Consider the following 22,842-nt stretch of genomic DNA (forward strand, 5'->3'; position numbering starts at 1 on the left):
CAAAAAGAGCGCCACCGCTCCAGTCTTTTGTTTGCGGGCCTCGCCACAAGAATCGCATTTTTTGTTTTTAGTATAAAAACAAAAAAATCAGTTTTTGAAAACCTAACTTTTCCAAAAAGAAAGAAAGAGAGAGATTGTAAAGAGAGAAATTCTTAGTGAGTTGAGTGTTCATTCTTTGTGAGTGAATTGAGAGCTCTTGTAACTCATTACTCGGACTTCTAGTAAAGCTTGGATCTCGCCAGTGTGGGCGTAAAATTGCCGAACCAACGATATATCCTTGTCTTGTGGTTGGTTCTCTTTTGCATTATTGTTTTACTTTATATGCTTGTTATTTGATATTGAAAGTGTTGGGATATTGCTTGGAGGGGTGTTGAAGTCTTGTCTAGTGTGAAGGATCGATCTTTGTGTAGGATTGATCCGTTTGTCGCGGGTAACGTTGTTTCCGCAGCTAATTATTCACAACAACTCTCATTCAACTCGTTGATGTAAGTACAACTCAAATCCAAAGACCCGTAAGTGCCTCAATTTGGAATAAAGTGGAAGGCAATATTATGGATGTAGAAAATTTCGTTTCACGACGATCGAGCCGCCGCCAGAGTGAAAGCGCGACTTCGCTTCATGACTCCAGTGATTTAAGCGCGACCAGCTCATGGCTTTTTTAATATACGCCCGTGCTTTCGGGAGGAGGAGGCCAAGGCCTCGAGCTTTTCTCCGTGGGCTTCGCTACAAGAACCGCCGAAATTTTGGTTTTGGTATAAAACAAAAATCGATCTTTTGGAAAACTTAACTTTTTCCAAAACCAAGAAAGAGAGTGATTACAAGAGAACAATTCTTTGTGAGTTGAGTGTTCATTCTTTGTGAGTGAATTGAGAGAGACTTGTAATCTGTTACTCCGGACATCTAGTAAAGCTTGGAACTCGCGGATGTGGCGTAGGCAAATTGCGAACCACGATATATATCTCGTCTTGTGGTTTGTTCTTCTTTTACATTGATTGTTTTATTTCATATGCTTGTTATTTGATATCGGTGAAGTATTGGGATATTGCTTGGAGGGTGTTGAAGTCTTGTCTAGTTTGAAGGATCGATCTTTGTGTAGGATTGATCCGTTTGTTTAATGGTAACGCGTTGTTTCCGCCGTTATATTCGCAACAATTGGTATCGGAGCTTAGGTATACGACCTAGGATTTTGAGTTTAGTACTTTCGAAATCAGTGTAGACAAGGTGTTCGATTAAATTCCGAGGTGAAATTTTTTTTGGGTTATTGTGTGTAACTTGAAAGATGGCTCCCAAGATGTCAAACGCAAGGTTTGAAGTAGAGAAGTTTAATGGGAAGAATAATTTGGGATTTGGCAAGTCCAAGTAAAGGACATCCTTATCCAACAAGGTTTGCCTGAGGCTTTAAAGGGGATTAAATCTAAAGGCGGGCGAAAGTATGAGTAATGATGATTGGGAAGAGTTCGATCTTGGGGCGTTCATCAATCCGGTTATGTCTTGCTAATGAGGTCATGTATAGTGTGATGGGAGAAAATACCGCCGGTATTTGGCTCAAACTAGAGTCTATGTATATGACCAAGAGCATGACGAACAAGATGTACCTTAAGAAGCGTCTTTATCGGGTACATGATGGTCGATGGTTCAACGATGCAAGAGCACGCGTTAGTGAGTTCCGTCGGCGCCTAGCGGATTATTTGAATGTTGGTATGAAGATGGATGATGAGGATCAAGCGGCATGTTTAATATTCTCCTTGCCGAAAAGCTATGAGCATCTAATGACTACATTCATGAACAGAGAAGTCGCCGATCTTGACGAAGTTCAGAGTGCACTTCTTTCTTATGAGTTGATGAAGAAGACACGTGTAGAAATAGCATTGATGCAGTCGGGGGCTAGTGGCAAGAGGAAATTCAGATGAACGTAATTATTCAAGTAATGAGAATTCTAGGTCCAAGTCAAAGAAGCCTTTAAAACATGTATGCGGCTACAATTGCAATGAAAAAGGGACATTACGAAAGTAATTGTCCTCACCAAGAAAAGAGAACAAGAGATGGTCGGAAGAAAGGTAAGGCAAAAATTGAGGCAAATTATGCTTGGGGCTCAAGAGGATGAGTTCACCTCGTGTGTCCACACAAGACTATATGACCGAAAAGGTGGATTCTTGATTCGGATGTTCCTATCATATGTGCCCGAATAGAAAGTGGTTTACTTTATGAGAGCATTTGATGGTGGTTCCGTTTTAATGGGTAATGACGTTGCTTGTAAGACGGTAGGAATTGGAACTATACTGGTCAAGATGTATGATGGTGTAGTGAGGACTTTAACCGATGTGAGACATGTTCCCCGAGCTAAAGAAAAGTCTTATTTCTCTTGGTACCTTGGATTCCAAAGGCCACAAGTTTGGGCGCGAAGGTGGAGTCCTAAATATTGTTAATGGCTCTTTAGTTGTTATGAAGGGTCAAAATATGGAACCTTGTATACTCGATAGGTAGTACGGTGATAGCGATGTAGCATGGGTGCATGTAGTAATGATTCGAAAGCACTAAGATATGTCATACGCGTTTAGGGCATATGAGTGAAAAGAGTTTGTCCGAAGTTATGCAAGCGAGGATTCTTGAAGAACTCAAGAAGCCAAGTATGGGGTTCCGTGAGCATTGCGGCCTATGGGAAGCGGTCGCGAGTCAAGTTCAAGTCAAGCAAGCACACGACAACGGGCATCCTTGACTATGTGCATACGGATGTTTGGGGACCTCCGAGTGGCTTCCAAGGGAGGTAACCGCTATTATGTCTCATTCATTGATGATCATACTCGCTATGTGTGGGTGTATATGATGAAATCGAAAGATGAAGTGTTTGAGACATTTAAGAAGTGGAAGGCAAGGGTTGAGAATCGCACGATAGGAAGGTAAAAACATTACGGCCCCGACAATGGTACCGCGAAGTATACCTATGGACCTTTCCAAGAGTTCTCGTATGCAACAAGGAATTGCCGCATTAATCGATCCGGGGGCACGCCACGCCAGAATGGAATGGCAGAGAGGATGAATAGAACTTTGCTTGAAAGAGCAAGATGTTTATTGTCTAAATGTCGGTCCAGGCAAAAGAGTATTGGGCGTGATGCGTGTCCATGGCGTGTTACCTGCATAATAGGTCACCAGCATTACCCGGCTATAGATTGGGACACCTTATGAGGTGTGGTCGGGGTAACCCCCGTGATTATAGTATTTTATGAAGTGTTTGGATCGACCGACTTACTACCATGTAAGGACGACAAGCTAGATCCTGAGCTAAGAAGGCCATATTCTTAGGGCTTCGCAAATGGGGTAAAGGGATATAGATTGTGGTGTCTAGAAGACCACAAGTTCCCCGGTCGTGAGATGTTACCTTTGATGAGACTTCCGTGTTATCTTCGATGGTTTCCAGATCGGGCGAAATGGTGAAGTCTATAGAAGTTCAAACTACTCGAGCTTGAGTTGTTCGATGCGCCAGATGACCGTTTAGATCATGATGAGGTACCAAATCATGGAACCACAAAGAACGAGGAAGAAGAGCAAGAGCATCCGCGAACTTGTAGTGGGTGACCACCAGCCACGAGACAAGTTAAAGAAGCACAAAAGGGCACGGGCACGGTAGCCGTGAAACACTATGGTCGTGGATTTAGTGGCATATGCACCGAATATCGAAGATGATGAGCGATAGCTTCAAGGAAGCCGTTAGAGATGCTTATTACGAGATTGGTTGGTAGCTATGCAAGCGCGAGATGGAATCTCTTGCTAAAAATCACACATGGGACCTAGTTTTATCGCCAAAGGGCAAAAGGACTATCGGCAAAGAAATGGGTGTTCGAAAAGAAAGAGGTCCTTCCCGAGAGTCCCGACAATCTTGGGTACAAGGCAAAGAGTGGTAGCAAAGGGTTTTTCACGTAGGAAGGAGTCGACTACAATGAGGTATTTTCCCCGGGTCAAACATACGTCCATTCGGTGTGTTATTGAGTCTAGTTGCTCACTTCAACTTGGAGTTAGAGCAACTTGATGTGAAAACCGCTTTCTTGCATGGGGACTTGGAAGAAGAGATCTATATGAGACAACAACTGAAGGGTTTTGTCGTTGTTTGAAAGAAGATTATGTATGCAAATTGAATCGGTCATCATGCGGGTTAAAGCAATCGCCCGAAAATGGTACAAAGCTTTTGACACATTCATGATGCAACATGAGTACACCCGAAGTAAGTATGACTGTCTACTTTAGAAGGCTTCGTGGTAATGACTTCATCTATCTCCCCTTTATGTGGATGACATGCTTATTGCTTCCAAAAGCATGGTGGAGATAGACAAGTTGAAATCTCAACTTAGCTCGAGTTTGAGATGAAAGACTTAGGTGGAGCGAAGATCTTGGGCATGGAGATTGACAGAGATAGGAAGAAGCGGCGGATAGTTGTATCTCGGAAGAAATACATTGAAAGTAATTTCTCGATTTGGTATGGAGAATGCAAAGTCGGTTTCTACCCTTTAGTTTGGGCATTTTAGGCTTTTCGGCTAAGTTCTCTTCTAGTTCGGTGGAGGAACAAAAGCATATGGCTAATGTTCCTTATGCAAGTGCCGTGGGTAGTTTGATGTATGCTATGGTGTGCACACGGACATTTCCGCAGCGATTAGTGTTGTGGCGCGTATATGGCAAATCTCGGGAAGCGGCATTGGGAGAGGCGATGAAATGGGTACTAAAGGTACTTGAAGGGGGTACTTTGGATGTGGGATTAGCTTATGGTGGAGGCACTTGTTATGTCGTCATGGGTTTGTGGATTCCGATTATGCGGTGATCTAGATAGACGACGATCGACTCTTGGTTATGTGTTTATGATGCATGGTGCACCGTTAGTTGGAGGTCTATCTTGCTAGCTTCTGATTGCTCTATCTACCATCGGTGCGTAGTATATGGCGATGCGAGGCAAAGAAAGAGGCACTATGGCTTCGAGGTCTTCTAGATGATTTGGGTATTGGCGAGCGGTGTTGTTGTGTATTGTGATAGTCGAGTGCTATTCATTTGGCGAAGAACCAAGTTCATCATGGTCGGGACCAAGCATATCGATGTCCGATATCACTTTATCACGGGATGTCGTTGAGGATGGTGATGTAGCACTTGAGAAAGTAGACACCCATGACAACCCCGGCGATATCTTTGGCGAAAAGTTGTCACCGGAGTTAAGTTCCAACAACTTGTTTGGACTTGCTCCAAATCCTACATGTTTGAAAGAGCCCCACATGTAATGGGCACGATACCCGGGCGGTTGGATCCGCGAAGTCTTCCTTGGAGGAGGTACTACTTATTGGATGTGATCTTGTTGATGTGTTAAACTTTGGTTTTATGTGTTAAAACCTCACCGAGGTGGAGAATGTAGAAAAAATTTATGTTTCTCACGATCGAAGCCAGCGCCAGAGTGAAGCTTCAGCGCCATGACTCCGATGATTTAAGCGACCAGCTCAAAGAAAGGGCGACCAGCCATGGCTTTAACATATACCCTTCTACGCCAGGAGGAGGCGCCCGCCTCCGAGCTTTTTCTCCGTGGGCTTCGCTTACAAGAACCATGCGAAATTTTGGTTTTGGTATAAAAACAAAATCGATCTTTGGAAAACTTAACTTTTTCCAAAACCAAGAAAGAGAGTGATTACAAGAGAACAATTCTTTGTGAGAGTTGAGTGTTCATTCTTTGTGAGTGAATTGAGAGAGACTTGTAATCTGCTTGCCGGACATCTAGTAAAGCTTGGAACTCGCGCGATGTGGGCGTAGGCAAATTCTTTAACCACGATATATCTCGCCTTGTGGTTTGTTCTTCTTTTACATTGATTGTTTTATTTCATATGCTTGTTATTTGATATTGAGAAGTGTTGGGATATTGCTTGGAGGGTGTTGAAGTCTTGTCTAGTTTGAAGGATCGATCTTTGTGTAGGATTGATCCGTTTGTTGTGGGTAACGTTGTTTCCGCATTGTTATATTCGCAACAATGGAGGTTTCAAGTTTACAAAATATCAGAAAGGTGTGTAAGCCGTTGCATGGGTAGAAGGCCTCAAAGGTCATTTCTTGGAAATTGTCAGAAAAAAATGATGAATGTCGAGCACTTTTACTTATGCCTGACATGTGAGATCCATCATTTTCCTCCATTCTGAAGAACTTGTCACCGGCAACTGATTGAGCAAAATGATGGATCATGTCATGGATTATGTACGTGCCGTCTTTCTTTTGGAAAAATGACATCCAGAACAGCTGATCAAAGTAATCATGGCCTATTTCTTCTGTCCTTCTTCTTCCTTCTGGTAGAATGAAGCACTCCCCCATCCACATTTGGACTAACTTATCTTTTTCGAATTCATGCCCTTGCGGAAACATGGAGCAGTATGCAAAACACTGCTTCAGATGTGAAGGCAGATGGTAATAACTCGATCTCAGAGCTGGAACAATTTCTTTTATCACCTCCGGTAAGTCCCATATGGCGCTTTTTAGAATGCTTTGTAGAACACTATCCCACTTATCGTCATCTGTTTCAATACGTAATAGATTGCCAACGATCTTGGCTGTCAAAGGTAACCCCTGACAACAATGTGCTATTTCCTTACCAATTAATTCCAATTCTGCAACTGCTTCCAAGTGATTTCCGCTTCCAAGCGCCTCTTGTCTTAGCAACAACCAACTGGCCTCGTCTGACAAAAGCTCCAGATTATAGATTCCATTTGTGTTTACCATTGATGAAACTACTCGACTTCTAGTAGTTACAATGATAGTGCTTCCTCCTCGTCCATGCCTCAAGGGTTCAGTCAGGAGCTCCCATTCACGCCTCTTCTCATTCCACAAATCATCTAAAACAAGCAGAAATTTCTTATCTCGAAGATAATTCCTCAAGTGAAGTTGAAGCAGATCTAACTCTAAGGGAAGAGAAGTTACGCCTGTAGCTGCCTCGATGATAGACCTTGTAAGTGCTTCAACGTTAAAATCTTTGGTAACAGAAACCCACATTTTCAAATTGAAAGATGATTTTGACCACATCTCAGATTCATTGTAGACGAGTTGAGCAAGGGTGGTCTTCCCAACACCAACCATACCTACAATGGAAATAACAGAAACATTTTGCTTTGATGCCTCAGGAGCTAGTAACATCTTCACTAAGTCACTCTTTTCCACATCCCTATTGAAAGAATGGGATGCGTCTATTAACGAAGTAGTCGGCAGCTTACTCTTGACCTTGTCATGATTGCTCCCTTCGGCTGACTCTCTCAAACAGAGGCTATCAATTTCCCTCAACATGTCATCCAACTTAACTTGAATGTTATTCATATTACGTGCTGAGGAGGAACGATTGAAGAATGATGAGAATAACTTCTTCTTTGTTGGCCAGAATGATACGAATAGCTTCCGCACGCGTGCCTTGTAAATGTATTGGATATTTCCACCTTTCAGTTTCCAAAATTTAATGGCAAGCTCATCTATCAAGTCATCTGCATCGTATGCCAGTTCTTCAAGATCTCGCAGCAAGACTTGCCATGCCATGTCGCATATTTCCTTGTCCTCTACATAAATGATCAAGGCTTGGACTCGCAACAAAGTCCTCTCAAGTTTCTTCAGCTTATACTCCACATTGGATATAGAATTGACGAAGGTAACGCCAAGATTGGTCAGCTTCTCTATCAGCACCTGTAACGAAGCAGATACAAAAGAAGAAAGCAGCATAGGCGCCATGCTTCTTCCTTGGTTCTCAGTTTGCTCAGATTGAAAACGAAGGCTGATTTCAATTAATAGTTAATGTTCCTTATTTGCTGCATAGCTCATTTCAGGTGAGGAACTAGTAGCAAACTCTCTAATGGTATAGATATAGAATGAATGTGCTGCACTGCACAGTCTGGCTTGACTAACTAAGGGAGTCTAGCACTTGGACAATTTCCATATCCTTTCCTCGCATTATCGAAAGCTGTCATACGCGTTTCATAGTTTTGAGAATTAACCTGGTTTGAATGTTTCAAACATGAAGTCTGTATTACAGTTCAATTTTGTCATGATGCTCTTCAATTCGCATATCCCTCAGTCGTATTCACTTTGTGCCGTGGGTTAGATGTCATAACGAAACCAGAGTACCAGACTACCAGTCTATCACACATTCACACGTCTTCCATAGAACGAGTCTAAATGGTATCATTTTATATAACTGCTAATCCCATTTCATCAACTTGCTTACCAAAAACGTTTAGACAGTATTGAAACATGATGATTCTCTGAATACAACTATAAAAAAATATGATACAGAAATATGTATCTCTATATATGCCTCCATTTAAAAGAGCCACAACAACAACAAGAGAAGATATCCGCTAGTAGTTTATCACTCTTCCTCATTTTTTACAAGCCTAAGTAAGGGAATAGGGATGGTACCAGGTCTACAACTGACCAAGCAAGTCCAGCGTACTGAAGGAACCTTATGCCCGTATCAACATCGAATGAATCTTGGGAGGAAAAAAAGAATACTTTCTGGATGTAACCCGATTGCTTATTACCATTGGACATTTTACCATTGTTGGGTTCGTTTAACATTGGGATGTAGCAGGACGACTTAATTGGGATGCTCAAAGTGTTGGATACAACTGGAAGTATCCATTTAGCAAGAGCCTTGCTGCAGAACTTCACAAGAAGTATTGTAGGAATACCAACAAGCACTCTTCCCAAAAAAACTTTGAGACCAAGTGTCGGACTGAAGATGTGTGGAACGCCTTCATGGTGGAACTGATGATAAGTTTGCTGAACTCCACTAACCTGGATAATCATATAATAAATATTTAGCAATAAATAAATAAATAACAAATCAAATATTACTTTGATCCAAGAACCATGAAATTATGAATGAGTAAACAAGCAAGCTTGAGTACAATAAAATCAGTTGCTCTCTTGTTCAATTTATCATCGGAAACAGGAAAAGAAAGTTCAGGAGATAGAAGTCAAATGAACTCCCACAAAATTTCAGGGCCTACAAGGGGTCCAACCATCATTAATACACCTCCAAAATCCAAATTGCATTTTAGTTATCATGTTTTTCTTTTCCATATTAGGTCTGACAGCATAACAATGGAAAATCAATTAGTTAAATGTAGATGGAAAATACAAAATTAAGGGGCACTAGAGCTATACTCTGATGGAGTCAAATACAGATTATCCTCCCCTAAGGCTGATAAGTTAGTAAATTTGCAAGATCTCTAAGGGAACTCTTGTGTCTTGGTACATGTAGATATGTGACACTTTACTTCCAACAAATAGAGCCCTCAGTAGGACCAAAATGCATTTTAGTTATGATTTTGGTAAACTGGTTTGTGTAGGAAAGAAGAAAACACAGCGAGATTAGTAGAATGACCTTCCTTCAAATGAACAAACGTCTTTAAAACTATGAAGGCTGTAGATCAAGAGAGGTTATGGCTTACGAATGCTGGAAAGAGTCCAGGTGGTGAGCCAGATTCCTTTTATCAACCCAGGTAGTTGGTAAAGTCGACTTTAAAAAGAAAGGGACCAAATTACCCAGTAATGAGATACCACCTCAAGCAGTGGAAAATAGTCAATGTTTTCTTCAAGAATTTCAATGCTAAATAGAACCTTGACAGCGCAAAAGCAGTACCGAAGCCAATTATTTAAATAAGTAAATAACAAATACTTTCGAGCCAAAATACTAAAGAAATTCATAGTGTCCAGAGACTTTTTTCACGGAAGAGTAATGCTTCTCTGATACAGGGCACCATTTCGTGCTATCCTTTAACCTGCTAATTATAATTAAAAGTAGTTTACAAAATAGTGCGCTTGACGTTTCACGCTTACCTTATAGCCCGCAAACTAAAGACTATCATAACCACATCAGTGGTAATTCTAGCAGATACAAGAAGAGCTAATTAAGAAGCATTCCAAGAATTCAGTGGCATTTAGTTCCATTAACCACATGGAAATTAGGAGAAATATAACTTATCAACAGCCAAACGTCAATGTTATGACTTATCAAATTTAGAGCATTTGCCTTGAGAAACCAACACAAATTGCTAGAACATTTAAGTTCGGATATCATGATGATTTCAAATAGGTTACCAAACATCTCATTCGGAAATTCTTTGTTCAGAACTGAAGTTCAGTTAACAAATTAACTTTGGACCCTGAAGTAGTCAAGGTCATGTAAAGGCTGCATTAGGTACTGAGTTTTGGTGAAGAGGTCTAAAATTTTGAAATAATTATCATGAAATGGTAGCGCCATAATTTTCCGAGAACCACCTACAGTTCTGACTAAAAGAGCAAATGATTTTACATTATCTAAATTTACGTAATGAGCCTCCAAATTGGGAGGCTTGTTACTTCAACTAGTCCCCATGTTCCTCAAATGGATGGATTTCTTAGTTGTTGAGAGGGATGCACATCTCATGTCAAATGGAATATACCATATAGGAACAAAAACTAAATCTGACAGATACATTTAAATTGATTTCTGTACTTACTATTCCCAAAGCAACACCATCGAATGCTGTGTGGAACTCATAGCTTGGAGTTGGAAGCTCTGGTGTTGGATATGCAAAGAGCAGTAAGAAACTGAGTGTGATCCAGAAGGATGTCACTGCAACAGACATAAGAGAGATTCATTGAATTAAGAGATGGATCAGATCATCAGAAAGATGAACAAACAATATTAAACACCACCGAATAACACATACCATTTTGTCCAGAGACAACAAAACTATCCACATTGTCATGAACCATAAGCCAAATAGCAAGAATCACCAATCCGATGACAAGCCCACCTAACACATCAATTACACTGTGCATTCCAAGGTATATCCTTCCTAACAAGAGACCCACATTTCAGTTTTATTTATAAAATCAATGTCAAAAGAAGCCTTACTAACCAACAACAGTATAAACTTAATTACCCAAAACAATCAATCCCACAAGCAAGCAAGCTAGACTAAATCCAACGAGTATTGAGGCAGTGTCATGTTGGCTATAATTGAAAACATAGTGCAACAAGTACCTGAAAACACATAAAATTCATATCTAAATGAGTGTATTTATTGCCACCCTTGCTACTAGTAGTCCAATATAAAAACAAGACAAGGAAGAAAGTATTCATACCCAGACAAACAAACTGTGTTCAGTGTATGAGAAGACGGCAAGCCATATTCCAATGCATTTTCTTTCTCATCCTTAGTAGCTGTCACTCTCCTTACAGGTGGAGAACTCGGTCTAGGTGCCGATACCACATCCTATAATCATCCACACAATGAACACCCCATTTCACCTTAAACTGAACTAAACAAAGAACCCATATCACCTAAGAACAAGTACCTTAATACAGTTCCCCATATAATCACACACAGCCATTAATAGTGTCATCTGTCTAGCCAATTTACCATGCCCACTCTACAATATCACCAAAAAATCAAAGACTAAACAAGGAATCATATAGAAAAATCCAGTAAATAAAATAAAAAAAACTTACCCAGAAAAGCAAAGGTAGAAAAGCAGTATAAAATGGCACAGAAACAACACAAGACATAGCAGAGAAAAAATTGTCCAAGAACCTATGATGGAAACTCTGCAAACAAAATCCACACACTCCATCAATTATAATCCAAAAAAACAAAAACAAAAACAAAAACAAAATGGGGTACCTGGATTTTAATAATAAAGGGGGTGTCTTTAACAACATGGTGAGAAACCCAAGGTTGAATGAAAGATCTAAGCTTGTATGTAACATTAAAAAATGAAGAGAAAACAATCCATGAAAAGATACTAAATATAGATACAAATTGCCACATGGGCACTATTATGTTCTCCATCTCCTCTTCTTCTTCTAAAGTTTGATTCTTTTTTTAAAGAAGAAAGTCTTCAAAAGAAAAAAAAAACAGAGAAGAAGATTCCCAATAATTATAAAATGAAGATTAGACAAACAGTTGGCGGGGATTTAAAAGATGGGTCTACCGTTAACATGGTTTATTGACCACATACCGAGATTGTAATAATGACTTTTTGTTTCTTATTTTTCCATGCCGTCTCTGACTCTCTGTTTACTAACATTTCCCGCGAAAATATCTGCGATATATATCAGAAAATCAATCCAATAGGCCGGCTCAAACGGCATTCCAGGTTTCTTTCGAACTCTTACTCATAACTTCATCTGAGCATCAAATTTGCACACTGTGAATTTGTTTGAATAGAGCATTTCTAGATGGTAGTAGTATTTTCTTCAAATTTGAAGGCGAAATTTGGAGAAATTGGACACAAATTTTGAACAACTCTAAGTGGTCGCATATATCGACCGCAAATATGATTGTAGAGCCCTCCACGCACGCCATTAATAATATCGCAAGACTAGTATTCAATCACGCGTGCCATTGTATGCTTTGTCGTATTATTACTAATGTCGCGTGCTATCGAGTAGAAAGTCGGGAATTTCATAAATTGCTTCATTGTCACCCAATACTCCAAAACTATCTTTACAACCATTTCATTTTACCATGTCTTCTCCTTCATCATTACAAAAAACTAGTCAACATACCGACTCTGACGAATCAACTCAACAATCATGTTATTTTGATACACTCGATCAAGAGATGTGTCAAATTTGCACCTCAAGAAAATACCTTCTATTATCATGTAAGTATCTGAATGCAAGGTGTCCTAAAACACCATATTGCTAAGGCTATATGCTCATATATAGAAGTTGTAACGAAGATGGTGAAGAAGTAAAATTTTTAAAATGCATGTATGATATATGCCCTGGTATGGAATATATATATGGAGATAGTTTGTTGATATACACGTGTTGTGGCGAGGATGATCATTGGTATAGGTATTGCCCCTATGCACAGATATCATGCTTAAATGGTTGTGATGGTGTTAGAAAGCTGAAAAAGTTCGCAAACCTTGAAGGAAAATGTCTTAATATATTGAAGTGTTTAGTGTGTAGACAATGTGAGTGGTTGGGTGCTGTAATGGAAAAGGTTAAGAGTAGTTAACCATTTTATTTTCTATGACTATGTAACGTAATATGTTTTTTTAATATGAATAAATTTTTATTTTATATAAATATATGTTAGTTTAAATTAAAATATATATATAATAAAATAGAAATTGATTAACATTGTTTATTGATGATTAATAATAAACATACATCTACGAAATTAAATTAAATTACAACAATCAACGTCGGTCACCTCTAATGTTCAATAGATGCTCGACAAACTAAGATCGTTTTTAAGTCTATCATGCATAGTTTTTGATTGAACTCGTAGAGTCCCCTCAATGTAGTATTCCCGAGTAGGTGGAATCTGTGGTTGCCCTTCTGGATCAGGAATGTATCTTCTCATTTCATAATTTTTATTCTTAACTCCGATTATCATATTGTGCAATATAATACATGCTCGATATCATAACAGTACCCAGCATTGTCTCCACATGCCATAATTTGCAAGCTTTTGCCAAAATCCCAAATTTAGATTGCAAAACCCCCAAAAGCTCTTTCAATATCTTTCCTTGCAGCTTCTTGTATCGTTGTGAACCACTTCGTCTTTAGAGCATTATGTTTTGAAATTGTTTGTATAAATGTCGCATAGTCAGGATAGATACCATCAGCTAAATAATAACCCATATTATAGCTATGTTGATTTAGATCAAAATAAACAAGTAGAGAAGTACCATTGATCACATGCTCAAATACCGGCGAGTTGTCCAACACGTTGATGTCATTGTGTGACCCTGGCATCCTAAAGAAAAAATGTCATATCCACAGGTCTTCGGTTGCAACAGTTTTGAGAATAACATATGGTTTTCCAGAACGACCACTGTAAGTACCTTGCTACCCAGTTGGACAATTATGTCATTCCCAATGCATGCAATAAATATTTCCCAATATACCCGGCCATCCACGTATGGCAGAATGTGCAAGCAAGCGTTCTGTATCTGCAATATTTGTCCTTCGCAAGTAGACTGAACCGTATAATTTGATAATTGCATCACAAAAATGCCTCAACGCCTGGTTTTCAGTTTGCTTGGAAATGTATAATTGATCGTTAATTTGATCAGCCACCGTACCATAACCAAGAATACGCAAAGCTGCAGCCACCTTGATCAGAGGATCTATACCAGGTTTACTAGCATTGTTACATTTAGGCTGAAAGTATTTAAAATGAGTCTGAATATCGTTGAAGATGTGAAGGAATAAAGATTTTTGAATACGTAAGTGCCGTTTGAAATCCTCTTTCGAAAAAACAGGACGATCGACGAAGTAGTTGGCATTCAAGATTTCAAAAGTCAAAGCATACTTTCTATGTTTCACTTTTCGACCCTTCTTTGAACCACCATGTGGTGCCTTCGGAGCATGTACTTGTGCTTGTACAAGACAGCCAAATGGTGCTTCATAAAGGGAATGACGTTAACAAATTCTTTATCAAGACTATCTGTCGAGTCTTCTGCTAGAGAAGATGAAGAAGAAGACGATGATGAAGATGAAGATTGAAGGGGAAAAATCTCATACACTTCACGATCCATTTTTTGGCAATGTGTGTGTATTGTTTGTTGAGGATTGATGTGAAATGGTCGAGTTGTTTGATAAGAATATTTGGGTTGAGTGTATGTAAAATGAATAAGGAAATGAGTGTAGATATATGGATGTAGAATTCCGGCCGTTTTTTTGCCCGTTAGAGCACGCGATATTAGGAGTGGCGTGCGACAGTACCACTGGCGCGTGGTGCTGGTCAAAGTAAAAAAAAATAAAAATTGGGGCAACATTTGCAATGGCACCCGACATTACCACTATCGCTCCGCATCCGCATCCGAAATCCCAAATTTGCGAACAAGAATGCGGTTGGACAAGTGATGCGACCGAATTTGCTTCCACCTAGAGTTGGATTTCAGTGAAATTCCGAGTTTTGGAAACAAATTTGAAGAATTTGGGAGGTGATACTACCACCTAGAGATGCTCTTACATGCATATTAGAATGTCTTTGAAAAATCCCTCGGTCACATTTGCCCGTGTCGAATGGAACCTTACCTAAGTCTATTAGTACTCTTGTGGTTGTACTATTCAGCTTTTCACATGTCATCGGACTTTTTGTTTTATGTTTATCATTTTGTATTTCAGGTCTAGTTAACAATGTGCCTAAAAATAAGGGTAAAGTAGTTCAAACCGCAACGCAACAGCCAATAAGAGCCGAGTAGAGTGATTTTTATAGTGGTTTCTGAACAAGAGAAATGGGACAGTGGAGAAAAATCTTGACTGTGCCGACAAGGAAAAGAAAGAGGGGGGAGAAAGTAGTACTGATGTGAATGCTAATGTGCCTCTAATAAGTGTTTTGCACAAAGCAAAGAAGAAGATAAAAAAAGATTGCAACGAAAACGTGACGAAGGATAGTACTGTTAAGGATAGAAAAGTTGGTTCTATGAAAGATGATGAGAAGGACTCATCTTCTTCCCAAAGGGAAAAGCTGAAATATGGAAAAGAGTATGACGGTTTAGAGGAAGAAGAAGTTGTGGAGGAACTAGATGATGAGCCAAATGAGGGAGATGGGAAGAAGAATTTGAGCAAGATTGTGATGAAATAGTTGAGAAAGATGGTGGTAATGAAGAGGAAGATGTGGAAGTGGATGCTAACGAAGAGTAGGAAGTTGAAGCAGAAGATGAGACCCAAATATTCAAGAAGGGTAAAGGGAAAAATGGTGGTGAAGAAAGTGACAGTGAGTGGAGGAAGGGTGGTGTGTTCTGTGGTGCCCCCTCCCCCCACATATGGGTGTATGTGCGGGTTTGGAAGAATATAGTCGTAAAATTTTGCGAGGTGAGGTAACATTTGCTTTAGAGTTTATAACTATTTAGTACAATGAACTTTCATTTTTCTTTCCTAAATGGTACCCGAACTTTGAAACTCGCCTATTCGTATCACGAACTTTCAATTTAGTATATCAGTTAATTTTCCGTCCAATTCCATCCAATTTCACTAACGGCGTTAGCACTATTCACGGTTAGCACTATTCACGTGAACAGTGTTTTTCAAAAAAATTCAAATTTTGAAAAAAAAAACAAAAAACACTATTCACGTTAACAGTGTTTATAACTATTCACATGAATAGTGATTTTTTTTTTTTTTTAAAAAACTTAAAAATTATTTTTAAGATTGGTTAAAGATTTTTTTTTTAAAAAAATCACTATGCACATGAATAGTGAAAATCTTTAACAAAACTTAAAAATTAACCTTAATTTTTAAGTTTTGTTAAAGATTTTTTTTAAATCACTATTCACATGAACAGTGTGTTATTTTTTTTTTAAAAAAAAAATCTTTAATCAATCTTAAAAATTAATTTATTTTTAAGTTTGATTAAAATCACTATTCACATGAATAGTTATTTTAAAAAAAAATCTTTAACCAATCTTAAAAATAATTTTTAAGTTTTAAGATTGAAAAAAAAAAAAAAAAATCACTATTCACGTGACCAATGTTAAACAATATTCACGTGAATAGTGTTGTTTGGTTTTTTTCAAAATTTGAATTTTTGAAAAACACTGTTCACGTGAATAGTGCTGTGTGAATAGCACAAAACGCGTGAATAGTCTTAACCGCGGAATAAATACTAACGCCGTTAGTGAAATTGAATGAGGAAAATTAACCGATGTCTTAAATTGAAACAAATTGAAAATTAAATTAATACGAATAAGCAAGTTTCAAAGTCTGCAATTTAGAAAAAAAAAAGTGAAAATTCGTGGTACTAAATGGTTATAATTTCTTTGCTTTAACTAACTAATTTTGGTCTTTTCATTTGTAACTTAACGTTACATCAGTTGAGTTTGTGTTTAATTTTCATTTGTAGCTAAACATTGTGTTTTTCAATATAGGAACGTCCAATTTTGAGAGTGGTGCATCACATTCAAAAATTGGATCAATGGAAATTGGTTCATGAGTGTGACTTGTTTAAGTCCATGCTAGAAGAAACTGGGTTGATGAATGTGGTTCCTCAAACTAGAAAAATTAAAATGAAAATAATTTAAAAGAAAAGGCATCACTAAATAAGTTGTGGCAGATTTAAATAACAACTTTACAAGGATTAATCTCTCTCTATAGGATTTCCTCTCTTGTATATTTCAACCCTAAACAATGTTTTAAAAAATAGGAAAATCTGTCTAAATCTAGCGAATTGGCATTTATGAGTTTAAAAATCAAACTCTTTTTACTCTTGTAAGTTGCCAATTTTGAGTTTGAATATCATTTCTTGGTTAGAAAGAGATAATTTCACTTCTTAAAATTTTTAAATGTATCGGTTTAATTAGAAGGAAGTAAATTGAATCCAATGGAACGTCAGGGAACACAACTATTAGATTGGGTATGGCCGTATGGGACTTTCGATTTCTTCGATCCGACCCATATTCTAGTCGTATGATTATGATTGCAACAAAGAGGATTAATCGCAAGAACTACTCAATCATCGAAGTGTTGTTGGCGTATACAATTATAGAACAATATCTGAAGGTCAAGACATATACGAATGAACTTTATGGGTAAATTCTTCACGAAAAACAGCCAAGCTGTGTTGATCAGTTACGAAAGGGCAATTTTGTCAACATAAATAAGGGCCATTGGCAGAAGCCAAAAGAGCCCTTGGAGTTTGACTTTTCCATGCCTGCCTTAAAAGGAAGAAAAGATATCAGATAACCAGAATACTTTTTGTTGGGAAATAGTTTAGTGATGGGGTTTTGGGAGGTGCATATTTGTGTTGTCATCAGATTCAAAATGGATACGAGTATACGACAGATGATCTCACTTAATTGTAATTTGTAAAGTGGCAAGTTATCTCTTCTCTATGTTTGTTGAAAGAGAGGGCGATGTTGACAATATGTCGTATGTGAATATTTCCCACTCAAACCATCATGCCAGATTGTTTGCCACTGTATTATAGACTTTTCTTTTTTATATTGATTTCAATGTGACTTTCTTGTTAAACTTAATTTTTTGACTTGCACTGGAAACAAAATAGTGTGGAGATTAGAGATTTAGTCATGAAAGTAGGAGCATATACGGCCAATGATATAAGCAACTGAGGAAATTATTACAATTAATTGCATGTATTACAGGGATTATTCCATGTAACAAAATACAAAAGTATCTTATGTATATATCAACACATCCCTCTTCCTTTCATTACATGCCTTCTTAATCCAGGAATATGAACTTTAGAAATGTAATGTTTCCAGTCTATGCTCCCAACATCAAATCCAAAGCTCCTCTTCTCTTCTTCAGACAAGTCCTCCATCAGGTTCTTTGTATTTGTATTATCAAACCTGAAATATAATGTTTGTTCCATGACAATTATTAGTATATTTTTATGTTCCTGCTCAAAACTTGTGATAAGGGTGTTAAATCTGGTTTTATGGCAGTTAGGATGATACTGAAGCACATATTCAGCCGTGTTGTTTAACATGACCACGTCTGTATTTGACTTGGTATAGGCTCAACTTTAATCAAACTATCTAGCTAGTTCTAGAAATACTCTAGGTTCTGGGCTCATCATAGACCTGCTGACAACCCTGAATATTCCAAGAGTACAAATCAATTGAATTTGGTTCAGATATGCTTAGGCATTTTATCAGATCCAACAGGCCAGTTTATGGTACATTAGCACCAGTTATCCCCTACTAATGGTAGAAACCTAAACAATGTTTAAATTTTACCTTCCACCATAGAATGTGTATGGCTCATATATGTTTGCCAAGTACTTTGCTTGCTCCACCGATTTTCTGCAAGCTGTCTCTAGTCTTTTCGACAACTTCTCTTGTGAGGCCGGCAATCGTCCTATACGCTCGATCGTGTCTGTCCACAGATGTGATGAGAAGTCTTCCATGGAGCTGAAGAGCTTCATTTTAGGTACATTTATTGGCCCTCCTCTTGTGTCAATGCAAGGGGAAGAATTAAAATGTTCGAATAGAAGTTTAGCCAGGTCTTCAAACACTAAGGGGTTTACAACAGATGAGGCTATTTGGTAAATGCTCATTCCTGGTCTTCCTGCAGCTCCATGCTTTGCCATTGCTGCTAAGGTCGCATTCACTACCATATCTGCTGGGACCTATTACAATGATAATAATTAATGAATCCAATAACATAGTGAAGTTATCCTACTTTTGTAGTCTTGTAGAAGAACTTGCAAGCCAAGGATGTGATACTCACAACATCAAGTACTCCTTTGGGGTCTACTAAAAAACCAGTAAGTTGTCCTTTTCCGTAGTATAGAACTATTGGATCCATCATCCTGTGATCCTCAGATGAAGATAGAAGAGAGCAAATAAGATGAGCAAAAGAAAATTAAAGAACTATGTGGCATTTTTAAATTTTTTAGAAATCAGTATCAATTTTAAGAGAAGCTCGTCGTTAGAATGAAATACCTGTTTCCTTCCATCCATCCAGGAAAAGGCTCTTTACAAGTGCTTTCTATAACGCTTGGCCGGATGATGACCACTGGTACATCATCTCTCATGTTGTCTATAACCATCTCACCCATGGCCTTTGTGAACACATAAGTGTCTTGCCACCCGTAGACCTTTGCCCTGATAGAGAAAATTTCCAGGGGTATACACACAAATTTCAGTAAAGAGAGTTAAAAAAGAACTTCATTGGACACAGAAAAGAAAAACAGTATCACCTCTCTAGACCTAAATCTTTCATCTTTTGAGTCACTGCATCATTTTGAAAGGATTCCCTTGTATTCATAGCTAGCTTTATTTCAGCTTCAATATCCAACATTGGGAGGGATCCTGTAGGATGGGTATCCAAGCTAATTCTCTCCCTTGCTATGCTATCTCCTACGAAGAATGGCTTCTCTAAGATTGTACCTTGTCTTTCCCCATTAACATAAGCTGCACAAATGAAAGAAAAACCCGACCACTGTGTAATTAAATGTCTTTGTACATGAATGTACTATGTGTCTACGTCTATCTTTGTTCAAAGTGTTGAATCTTTTACCTGTTGAAACTTGCAGGAAAAGCTTAAGTTGGGGACACCTCTTCGCGAAGCTCATAAGTTGGCAAGGTCCTCTGGTGTTGATATCCAAAGCAACATCATACCTGAAATTTTTATGGATCTCAAGGTAATGTGAATTTTGAAGTGTATTTGATTTCATAACATGATTCACAATTGATCACTTTATGTACGTGCACACAATACCTTTCATCAAAAGTAGTACTTGCTGCCGAATTCACAATTATATCTACTTCGTCTGTAATCTTATCAATTAACTCTGTTTCAATTCCAAGATATGGTTTGCAAACATTTCCTACCACAGGAACCAGCTTGCTTAATATAAAAGACTGGTAGGATTTTCCATGAGTTTGTTTCAGGCACTTGAAAAGTTCTGTGTTTATGATCTGAAGAAAACCATTGAAACAATTCTTATGTTACTTGATATCAAAGTGATATCTAGTCCATTGTATATATAGAAGTATTGAACAGGTAAACTTATCAGTGTATTTTACACCAATGTAGCTAAAATCAAATAACCATGAGTTACTAGGGAAAGAGAAAAGATGTTTACTTCACTCTTCAATCTTTCCATTGCTGCTTCCTTGCTATTTGCCTTTATCAATAGAAATATCTTACCAACATCAGGCACAGTCCTTAAAATCTTCTCAATGAGAACTGAAATGCAGAAATAGAAATTTAAACCCAACAAATAGTTTTGGAAAATTTGGTACAAGTGAGCTAATTAGCAGATAGCACTTCATAAATAATTTTCAACTTTTATCCGAAAAGAAAATGTCAACAATTAATGACTTATTATTTGTGAATAATTAAATAGACAAAAGTAAAATCCATGGCTTTACATTGTAAGTCAACATGTAAAATTGCTAATTACTAATTCTTTTCCTGTACTAATTAAATTTGATAAGAGGATTAGTATAGTACCTTTTGCGACGAAGCCAGTAGCGCCGGTGATTAATAAATCCTTTCCTCTAAGAAATTTAACAATGCCAATCCCTTCCATTACGGTAGCATTTGTTCCAACATATTGTGTCAAGCCATTCACTGTCATCTCCTCTTGTGTCTTTCCATTTGGTGATAAAGGCAAGTTTTCTGCATCTATCAATGTACTACCATGATCCTTCTTCACCGTCGTAGGCAGGGGCGACCTTTCTGTGAAAATAGACGACGCCCCAGTGGAAGTTGTCACATTTCCGATAGTACTACTCATGCAACATACCATGTTCTTCTTCTTTTTCTTCCATGAAGATGGCATGTCAATGCAACATGACTTTGTTATACTTTTTGTTACGAATGAGTTTGAATTGAGGAACAATGCCCCCATTATTGCTAAGAAAATTAAAGGATCTAAAAAAGAAAAATGAAAAACAGGCAAATGTTTTGTGTGACAAGTTGTTGGACTAAAACATTAACTAAACTCTTTCTGAATAATAAGAAAGCAAGTAAACAAACTAAAATTGTTAAGGTTGGTTTTAAGAGAAATGTGTGATAAGAGAAAGATGGGTGAGATTGAGTTTTTAAGGGAGAAGGAGATATGAGTTAGGTGATTAGAATTTGTGTTTAAAATCTTATAAAACGGCTCTCTTTTTGCCACCCCTCTTCACACTCTTCTTCATCGGCTAATATGGCGCGAATCTTTACTGTTCTATTAGCCAAGAATATTTGTTTTAAACAAAAAAAATACGAAAAAATAGGAAATGTGAGTTATAAAATTAATTTGTCATATAAGCGTGGGGGATGGTAAAAAGATTACCTTCGAATTAAACAATTATTAACTCCAATATAGTTATATCTACTAACATTTTCTTTGTTATATTTGCTAATTATCTATATCTTAATATCTATGTTCTGTACACATTACAGATCCACTAGTGTGTCTGAGGCTATTTTAATTTCCAAAATATCCCTGTTTCAAACAGTTTAGCCCCAAAAAAAATACTTTGTAACAATGTTAATATATGTACTATGGGAGTAGATCAGTCATTTTAAAATAAGATAAGCAACCATCTCTACACTATATGATAGCCGGGTTTTCCGGAACCAACTCTCACCATCGAACAGGCAAATTTTAATCTCTCTATTTATCTAATTGAGAAGTACCTCCCTCACTGAAATTATAACTAGCTCTCCCTTTATTAATAATTTAGAACCCCCCATCATATAGTGTAGAGATTAGCCCCCCACTGTTTTTATTCCACACAATCAGAATCCATTGAAACCATGCTACCTATCGATCTTGAAAGACCGGTTTGAAGACTGAACAACTGATGTGTAGCTCAGTTTGCATACTTGTACATAGAGATAGATTATCAGCTTTACTGCAAGTATTTTACGCAAGAGGGCATCTGCGTCTTCTTCTCTTTTTTTTTTTTTTTTGCAAAACGCACTCTGGGGTTTTATATCACAACTAGCCAATATGCCGGCCTGTGGCCGGCTTACTACATTAATAGTCGATTTACTCTGGGTTATTATAATTGTATATTGTACTATTATTTTGATGATGAACTAATTAACTACTTAATGTTTTAAAAGAAAAAGTTCAAGCCTATTATTCTAGTGTATTGGGCTTTAAAATTAGTTGGGAATGTTGGTCTTTATAATTGTTTGGGGAAAGAATAAGACATCTGAGACATAATTATTTTTGGGCAAATACAAATGCTTTTAGAAAGAAGACATGTATTGCCAAATTACACCACTTGTGGAATGTGTTCTTACACTTCTTGTTTTATTAGGGTTACTTTTGGAATCCCTAATATAGCATAAACTCATTTTTAGTTAACCCAAAAGGGACAAATCAAGATTAAAGATTCTCCCCTTCGACCCACATTAAAATGGTTACT

General features: G+C 37.8%; 3 protein-coding genes across 3 annotated transcripts; all 3 read right to left on the minus strand.

The window, feature by feature from the left end:
- Positions 1 to 5,892: 5,892 nt before the first annotated feature.
- Positions 5,893 to 8,038, minus strand: LOC147484783 (putative disease resistance RPP13-like protein 1). Its single transcript, XM_086576434.1, has one exon. The coding sequence runs from the start codon at positions 7,714 to 7,716 to the stop codon at positions 5,908 to 5,910; it is 1,809 nt and encodes a 602-aa protein (XP_086432560.1). The 5' UTR covers positions 7,717 to 8,038; the 3' UTR covers positions 5,893 to 5,907.
- Positions 8,039 to 8,148: 110 nt separating this feature from the next.
- On the minus strand, positions 8,149 to 11,956 carry LOC147484784 (lipid phosphate phosphatase delta-like). The gene is made up of 8 exons (XM_086576435.1): positions 11,661 to 11,956; positions 11,489 to 11,584; positions 11,335 to 11,409; positions 11,122 to 11,252; positions 10,920 to 11,020; positions 10,704 to 10,832; positions 10,491 to 10,606; positions 8,149 to 8,781 (listed from the first exon to the last, which is right to left on the minus strand). Exons 1-8 carry the CDS (start codon positions 11,826 to 11,828, stop codon positions 8,371 to 8,373), a joined length of 1,227 nt encoding a protein of 408 aa, XP_086432561.1. The 5' UTR covers positions 11,829 to 11,956; the 3' UTR covers positions 8,149 to 8,370.
- Positions 11,957 to 18,026: 6,070 nt separating this feature from the next.
- Positions 18,027 to 21,326, minus strand: LOC147484785 (fatty acyl-CoA reductase 2, chloroplastic-like). The gene is made up of 9 exons (XM_086579817.1): positions 20,927 to 21,326; positions 20,556 to 20,659; positions 20,189 to 20,388; positions 19,988 to 20,088; positions 19,668 to 19,881; positions 19,411 to 19,572; positions 19,196 to 19,277; positions 18,703 to 19,094; positions 18,027 to 18,312 (listed from the first exon to the last, which is right to left on the minus strand). Exons 1-9 carry the CDS (start codon positions 21,324 to 21,326, stop codon positions 18,150 to 18,152), a joined length of 1,818 nt encoding a protein of 605 aa, XP_086435943.1. The 3' UTR covers positions 18,027 to 18,149.
- Between the last annotated feature and the right edge of the window lie 1,516 nt (positions 21,327 to 22,842).

The sequence above is a fragment of the Coptis chinensis genome, chromosome 8 (assembly GCF_015680905.1).
Source record: "Coptis chinensis isolate HL-2020 chromosome 8, ASM1568090v1, whole genome shotgun sequence".
Taxonomy (NCBI): Eukaryota; Viridiplantae; Streptophyta; class Magnoliopsida; order Ranunculales; family Ranunculaceae; genus Coptis; species Coptis chinensis.